This window comes from Bacillus rossius, chromosome 5 (genome assembly GCF_032445375.1).
Source record: "Bacillus rossius redtenbacheri isolate Brsri chromosome 5, Brsri_v3, whole genome shotgun sequence".
Taxonomy (NCBI): Eukaryota; Metazoa; Arthropoda; class Insecta; order Phasmatodea; family Bacillidae; genus Bacillus; species Bacillus rossius.
Window position 1 is genome coordinate 62748810 of NC_086333.1, and position 9108 is coordinate 62757917.

The 9108-nt window shown below is 39.2% G+C and overlaps 1 protein-coding gene across 1 annotated transcript; it reads right to left on the reverse strand.

Moving 5' to 3' along the window:
* Nucleotides 1-419: 419 nt before the first annotated feature.
* On the reverse strand, nucleotides 420-5116 carry LOC134532283 (uncharacterized). The gene is made up of 2 exons (XM_063368702.1): nucleotides 5008-5116; nucleotides 420-1009 (listed from the first exon to the last, which is right to left on the reverse strand). The coding sequence occupies exons 1-2, from the start codon at nucleotides 5114-5116 to the stop codon at nucleotides 420-422; spliced, it is 699 nt and encodes a 232-aa protein (XP_063224772.1).
* Between the last annotated feature and the right edge of the window lie 3992 nt (nucleotides 5117-9108).

A 9108-nucleotide genomic window follows, 5' to 3' on the forward strand; every position in this document is an offset into this window, starting at 1 on the left:
AAATAAACGTTCCACCACTTCAGATATATATATATATATATATATATATATATATATATATATATATATAGAGAGAGAGAGAGAGAGAGAGCGAGAGAAGTGATAAGGGGGGGGGTGAAGATAGATTGAGTCCTCTTTTTTTTTTTTTGTTGGCATTCGATTCATTTCATATTGTCCGCAGGCATAAGCCTATTTCCTCTATACGCTGAAAACTGCATTTCCTTAATTCAGAAAAATTAAAAACAAAGTATCGATACCCGAAGCTCTTAATTATTTCATTGGTCAATATGCGTTGCATATGGCGATTGATTGTACCTGTAACTGGCTCTATTAAACGGTAGAATTTGACGGATATAATAAAATACACAAAGGCAACGAAAGCAGATTAACAAAGAACCCAAAATTAAGTTGAATGAATCTCAAAATTGCTGAGAGTCGTTGGAGAAGTCCCAGGCCAGGTGCATTCCCCAGGTGCATTCCCCAGGTGCATCCCCCAGGTGCATTCCCCAGGTGCATCCTCCAGGTACATCCTCCAGGTGCATTCCCCAGGTGCATCCCCCAGGTGCATCCCCCAGGTGCATCCCCCAGGTGCATCCCCCAGGTGCATCCCCCAGGTGCATTCCCCAGGTGCATCCTCCAGGTGCATCCTCCAGGTGCATCCCCCAGGTGCATCCCCCAGGTGCATCCCCCAGGTGCATCCCCCAGGTGCATCCCCCAGGTGCATCCCCCAGGTGCATCCCCCAGGTGCATCCCCCAGGTGCATCCCCCAGGTGCATCCCCCAGGTGCATCCCCCAGGTGCATCCCCCAGGTGCATCCCCCAGGTGCATCCCCCAGGTGCATCCCCCAGGTGCATCCCCCAGGTGCATCCCCCAGGTGCATCCCCAGGTGCATCCCCAGGTGCATCCCCCAGGTGCATCCCCCAGGTGCATCCCCCAGGTGCATCCCCCAGGTGCATCCCCCAGGTGCATCCCCCAGGGCCGTAGCCAGGGTTTTGTGGAAGCGGGTGTCCTGTACAACATTTATATCATTTTTATGAGTAAGTTTTCTTATTAGTAGGGACTGGAAAAACTCGCGGGTTCAATTAGCTCCAGGATGAACTCCATAGTTCTACGTACACTCGGTCAAATGCCACCCACTCATTTGCTGCTGTCTTGTGAGACGTCCCAACGTAGCAGCCTGTGATTCGACAAAGCTTTGGTTGGGTTTTTCTCATTGGCCCAGAGTCATCCAGGTGAGTTGTGAGCCAATAGCAGAGGCAGCACTGAGGTATAACGATTTGTATTTTAGCCTATCGCGAAATGAATTCGCGAATTTTTCCGGTCTCTACCTATCAGTGAACTAACTGTTTCCCGAATCCCGCGCATGCGCAGAGCTCACTTTTACGTTGATTCCCGTGACATATTCGGGACAGATGGGCGGGGCACTCATTTCTGATTCCCCGCCGCGTCTGCCTCCCATACTGCCAGTTCCTGGTTTGCGCCGCACATGCGCCTCGCCCAGGTTACACTCTCGGATCATCCGGCGCGCATGCGCGGGCCTGCGTCGAAGCAAGAAGCATCTGCGCCGAACCTTTCCCGTCCACGTGCCAACCTCTTTTCATTTCTGAAACTATGGACACGTGTCATGCCCAAATCCTCACACAGTTCACTCCTAGGCCCGCACTGCTTCGTTCCGTTGTGAGACAACATTATAATAATGTTCGCAGGCTTTCACGGTCATTGTCTGTACTAGCTTTGCTTCTGGGTAGTAGTCGTGTCCTTGACGAATAGTTCACCGACGTTTCGGTCGACATTGCAGTTGCCATCATCAGGGAGCAGTTATAAGTTATTTTTTTGGGAAAATGATATAATTTTGAAAAGATTTAATGTTTTAAATTAAAGTGCGGTGACAACATCCTTTATTAAGGGTATGAAATGTAATGCTAAACGTTAATGAATAACAGTCGTCGAGTTTTGAAGCTGCAGAAGCAGTTGTGTGTTCATGATGGCCAGAGTTTAGGTGAATTTTTTGTATTGCCCTTAATAAGCAGCAAATGTTTGTTTTTTGTGTGTAATGTGGTTTGTGAGGCAGCTGGGGGGCCAGGAGGTTAATTTTAAATATGTTTCCGGCATGGAGTCCGATGTTTTTTTTGCAAGGGTGCGTCCCTTATCCTTGGTAGCTCCCATTCCTCATCAATGTTAATTTTATGCTGCACCGAAACGTCGGTGAATTATTCGCCAAGGACACGGCTACAACCCAGAAGCCAAGCTACTTCAGACAAGATCATACATAGTGCCCATAAAATAATGTCCCAGTTCCAATGGATATTATAACAGTTTATTTTAGACTATTTACAACAAATAATACATAAAATTCAAGGTAAACTAACGTAGTTTTTCTTACAAATTCAAATATGTGTACCTTTAGGTATACGTCACACATCCAACCGAAAGTCCAATTCTTCCTCCACTTTGATTTACACGTCTGGAGTAATAGAGGGAAATTGCCTCTTCAATTCTGTTTATCTGCTCTGGAAATTCAGTATGTAGCGGCTAAACGTAGACACGACCTTTTATAAATACCCAAAGGAATAAAAATAATCGCATGGCGTTATGTCAGGTGAACGTAGCGGCCGGCGAAAAAAAAAGATCTCTGTCGTCTCGACCATTACGACCAATCCAACGGTCAGGGACTTCGACGTTCAACCACTCTCGTACAAAGAGATTACAATGTGGAGGGGCTCCATCCTGTTGCCAAAGTTTACAGGTTCACCGGCTACTGACTGGGGAAAGAGCCATTCTTTGGCGCTGTAAGCGAGAAAACAATAAAGCAGTACTCGTGTATGCGCTTATCTAAAACTTTTTGAGTTACAGAGTTACATTTTAATTGTGACCTTGAACCAATACTGTACCACGCTTACAGTTGATACTATTAAATTTTATAACTCGTACATTTTTTAATGGTTATTCTGTACTTGTATTGACCAAATTAATACCTTTTTTTTTATCAACCGTATCCATTAAGAGAATAAAATGTATTAAACATGAACTCTTCAAACCGGAAGTCGAAACTTATAATTATTAAAAAAATATATTGTATCTGAAATATATATATACTTAACAACTAGCTGGTGTTTCCGATTCACAAATTTTATTAAGAATTTTATCACTTTAACAAAAATTTTATTTTAATCCTTGTCGTTATGAACCCAGTAATGTTATTGTTTAACCTGATAAGTTTGTGTCCTTACATAGTTTAGGTCTATTTTTTTAGTTGAAATTATTTGATTCAGATGTGCAAAACAAAACAAAAATGGGCGCGTGGCCACCACCCACTTTAGAAATGAAACTTTACACTTTAATAACTGAATTTTTAACGATAAAACCAGCATACTCAATCTTCCTCTTGAACGATAAAAAGTAAACAATTAATAATACACTGCAAAGAGTCTTACAGTTGTCTGGCTTCGTACTTAATTATATTTTTTTCATTTCCCGTTCTTCTTCTCCTTTCCGCCATCGAGCGCTCTACTCCTTTGAGCTGCAATTTTTCGTTACTCAATTAACGAGTCACCGTCTGGACTTATCTTACCGACTATAAATCAGTGCAATATACATGCAGAAGCGGAACGTAGATTGACGAGCTGCAGGAGCGTAGGATAATTTTCTCCCCCAAAACGGGCGCACCCCCTTTACTGCGTGATTCCAGCTTTATACGCGCCTCCTGGGGACGGCGGAGTGTGAAATCCGTTCCGTCCCACTTTTATGTCGGCGCAGTCCATTCCGCTCGGAATGTTCCTCAGAACGCCCCTGTGGCCCTCGCGATAACGTGAGTTATAAGCGCCGGGGAGTTTTCTTCCCAAGAACTTTTATTATTTCCTGCCGATACGGCCTTTGCTTCAGGGGGTGGAATACTATCGCGCCCTCTTCCGCCTCGTTCGGGAAAAAAAGGACACGAACAATTGACTGGAAAACATTCTTCCTGGATATTAATAATGGGCTTTATGCCAAAAAAAAAAACGTTTTTTTTTTAAGTGAAACTTCTTCGCTGAGGTGGCTTAAATTTTCGAACGTTACAAAAATTCCGATCGCATGAGGGGAATAGTTAGGTACGTGGTGGGGGAACCGGTAGAGCAGGAGAGTGCGTTAGCGGCGACGTCGTCCAACTCATACACTAGCGGTGTAAAGGGATTTTGGCAAGGGGGGAGGGAGAAAATTACGTAGCGGATTGATAGAGTTACTGATTTGCGTAATTAACTTGATATAATTAACTTTGTATCATTCATTTTTATGTGAATTTTACGTGTGATTGAAAATGTAAAAAAGACATATGGACTTAAGAGATTAGTTTCTTACGTATAATTTTTTTTTGGTATTAGAACACTGTGATTTGAAATGTCAGAAGGACTTACAGGCTTTTGAGATAGTCTTTATAAATGTAATGCATGTTCGATTGGAGTGTTTTATTTTTCGGTTCTTTCATTTAATTCAGCTGGAGATCGTTAATTGATAACATGCCTAAAAATAATAATAAGGCAAAATAAACAAAAAGGTATTATCGAAGACAACGCGGGAATATACCGCCAAAAGAGGCGCCAATAAGTGCCAGTGGCGGATGCGAAAGTACCGGGCGTGGAAAAAAAGTTTTTTTTTTTTTCATTTGAGATCATACACACATCCTTGCTATTCTAATTATTACATCTTATTCAGTAAAACATACTAATAATTTATATCTATCTATACCTAATATGCCATAAGTTTTACTTCTGTCACGCGTGAACTCCACTCTCACATACATATATATTTTTTTTTTTTTTCAGTTTACAGTGTCTGTTACTTTACGAGTAATGTGAGGGAAAAAACTGAATTCGTAAATGGCAGCCCAATTAATTTTATAAAGTTTTATTAATTATTTATTAAATCGACACACTTAATGTATGTACACAAATCACTGAGTATCTGTCCAGTGAACAGTTCACACTCCTCACTGGAGCCAGGCTCGACAGTGGTTCGCCCCTTACCACGCACCTGTCTCCACACACAATCTCGCGCCACTCGGTCGCACTCGCACTTCACTCTTGGAACTTTCCAAACTCTCCAAACTATCGGAACTGCTGCGGATGCCGGCGTCGCCCATTTTATACCTACTAGTGGACCATCTTTCCAGAATGTACGGGAGTGGTTAAGACGTGTCGCGTCGTCCTGAGCCGACCCGATGCCCGAAACATCCAGAACGACTCGAAGTCACGTGCTTTAAGCGCGGCGGCATCTGTAAGCCTAGGCCGCTTGAAGGGTCTGTAACAATAGCCCGAGGCGTGATGGTGCGCGGAGTGATCGGTGATGGGTTGGTTTGTTGGGGGGGGGGGGGGAGGGTTGGTTTGCGAGGACCCTTGTAATCCGGCAAGGTATGCGTGACATACCTTCTTACGTCAATGACAGGTGCGTCACCATCTGATCTGACTGACCCACTCCGCCGACACGCAATCCAGCTTCTAGCACCGTAGTGACGTTACTTACATTAGTGAGCACTTCTATCTTAGAAGCCATGCTGTGGAACGAAGGTTTTTTTTTTCGGTCAGTTTGTGAATCTGAATCAATTCTCGAATGCGGTACACCCATTTACATTTAGATTTTTTGATATAATATTTGGTCACGATTTGACGATATAAACAACCACCAAACTTCTTTCGGGATCACTTGGATATTATTTTATTTTATTTTAATAAAGGCTTTCATCAAACAATAAGAACCGATCATGTAATATCTTGAAGTCAGAGCCATTCTATCTCAAGTCCAAATTTGGCATTTTTTAAGTTATACTTCCCTAGGCGGGTTATGAAAAAGTGATGAGAGTGAATTTTAACGATGCGTACGCACCATGCAACGAAATTTTTACTAGATGAAAAAAAGGCTTCATGTAGATAAAAATTCTATATGTGCTTTCATGTTTTATAGCCTACGTTAGTGATTGAGATTGAATACTGGTCCATATCATTAAAACAATCTATTTATTGAAAATATTAGTGGTAGAAATTGTGCTTATAAATTTTATCAAGTGTATTTATATAAGTGAGGTTAGGTTATATTTATTTATGCGCGTTATGGAAAAATTACGAGAATGGATTTTTACAATGCTCGTACAGCATGCACCGAAAATTGTCAGAATGATAAAGGCTGTGTGCAAATAAAAATTATTTATGTGTTTCTGAATCATATACTTTCGTGATTTATATTGAATACTGGTCCATATAATTATTACATTTATTCATTGTAAATATTAGTGATAAAAATTCGTGTTTATAAACTTTTTCAAGAGTATTTTCAATTTTATTTATATAAGTGAGGTTAAGTTCCCGTATGTATTATTTAACTGCATTATATATTATTACATTGTAAATTTTAAATAGTTTAAATTAATAAATTAAAATTAACATTTAGCAAGTTGATTGTTTTCTATTATAAATTAATTTTATTCGAATTATTTTACTAAATTAAATAATTTAATTTGTAATTATGTTTATATTAATATTGATCACTGTGTATTTATTAAAAAAATTGACTTTAATTGAGTTTATACTTTACCAACCATATTTATTATAACACTCCAGTCCTTTTATTATTTTATTTCTATTAATTATTTGCATGCAAAATAAAAATAAAAGTTTTTTATGACGCCAAGTATAACTTTTAAGGCGCGTACATAAATACACGTACCATATTTTTTCTATTGCATTTCATGTCTGGAATTGTAGTTTTCTGAGGAATCATAACATCTTAAATCCCTCAAAACATTTTCTGAAACTTTCAGTGAGACCTAAAATAGTCCAAAGATTTAGCTTAACAAGACAAACGTTAAGTATAGATAGAATGTTATGTACCTGTTGTTGTTGGAAAGAGTCCCCCATTTAGAATAAATTTATAATAGGTTACTTCTTGCTGGAAAAGGTACATAATATCATTGATAAAAGTAGTATTTTTACTCTCTTGTAAAAGTGTTCAATTGTTATTTATGCTGTAGTGGTTTGAGGTACAATATTATTGAAATAAAATCCCAAAATATTTTTAGTAGTCCTTATGCAGCGATACTATAACGACTAATTTTCAGCTCAAAATTTTTTTTCCTTAAGATTGTGTAGAAGCAGGAGTTATTCACCCTTAAGTTAGTCAGATATATATACTTATCTACTTAACCAACAAAGTATGTGATTATGTGGTCTTGGTTCATGTACATATTTTTTTTTCAACGCAAATTATTTCCGTGATGATGGAACAAATGAATACAAAAAACAAAGAAAATAATTAATGTTTTATCTATCAATTGTGCGATAATTACAGGTTTTGGGAAAAAAATTATGAAACAGCTGATCGCACGAGAATATTAGTTATTCTCTCAGTCGTCACTGACATTCGGTAAGACAGTTTAATGTCACAACTGACGTCCGGAAGAAACAAATAATCGTTATTTTTCTTTCGCATTTACATGTTATTAACTAGTTTAGTAACGAGGTTAATGACCTGAATAACACATTACAACTTTAAACTTAAGGAATAGAGTTCTGTACGCCCTTTATTCACTAAAATATTCTCTTGTCTTTCGAGAAAGTCATTTGTCGTGACGGCAAGTTTTGCAACTTGAGATTTCCGATTACGTTTTCGAGTAGTTTGGAACTCAGTGAAATGGGGTCGCACTGTTCCTAGCTTTACTTTGCAACACACAGGAGCCAGAATTTAACATACAAATTAATTTACTCTCAAAACTTAAGTTACTGCATCGTTCCCCTCTTGCCCCAAACCCAAACTCCGACCGACGTGAAACTTGGCACTTGGCCGCAACGTAATGAACTCAGCCGGCCTTCTAACTACGCAGACCCCTTTCATTGCGGTCAGCTGACGTCTTACGTACTTACTGCTTAAGGCTGGAAATGCATTTGGTGTATTCGACTTAAAGCAATTTTGACTAGCTGCAGTCTGCTTAGAACTGAATTTTAAAAAAATATATACATAATGTACGTAAGTTTGACGTTTACCAGGCCCCGCCATTTAGGATTTTTCCATATTTTGCTATAATCCTAATTTTAAATTATTTATCCAGATTTTTGACATGTCAAGGCATAAACCGTACCTCCCGGACCTTATATAGCTCGTTGCAACCACATATTCACTAACATGCTCTTGTCTGTAAGCACCGCGAGGAAATAACACGTAATTTCACGCTGGTGACTACACATACTCACACCAGTTCACAAGTGCTGACGTCATCGAGTAGTCAAAAGCTAAGTCCTAAGTCACGCCGACTCAAAATACGTAGCACAGAAGCAGCTTTATTGCAAGCTGGAACGAAATATTGTAAATTGCAAAATGGCGAGGCCTAATCTCCCACAAGTTGATATAAAACTCCAGTATCTAACCTAACTACTTAAGGCTAAAAAAAAAAAAAAACCTGGCAAAATATGAGTGAAGTTTTCTCCTCGATGAATTGAATTTTCTGTGTAAAGAAAATTATATTACGCTTCGCCTATTCAATGTTATTCGGCTGCATTGAAACTCGAATGGTTTTTGGGAGGGGGGGGGGAGGGGGTGGAACACCGGAGAACTGCCTTGTAGTCTTAAATTCGCGGAGAAGAGGATTGCACGCGATGGAATTCCGAGTGTCGGGAGACTTCTGGAACTAATTGTGTGGAACCAAAGTGTTCATCTAGAGACAACCGGCCAAAAGAAAAAAAAAAGACAAGAATAGATTAAGAAGTAGCTTATGAAGCAACCGATCACAATCTACAAACTAACGTTGTAGACAAAAATTGTGTGAGTTTGTTTGTTTGTAAAGCAATAAACACGAAAACTACTAGACCAATTTAAAAATATATATATATATTTCAATGTTATAAAGCCACATTATTCCAGATGTACATAGCCTATGCTTTTCTTTAGTTATGGTTTCGTAGAATACCTATATCTATATTTCTAACTTCAACCTGATAAAAAAATTAATTTCAGTTAAAAATCTAACAAAACACGCTTTTATCAAATACACAATAAAAAAATTGAAGAGTTCCACTGTTCCACTTCCTTGATCCATCATCCGATCAAATTCGATGGTAGCAAATTGTTGTATTGTCATACGGATTACAT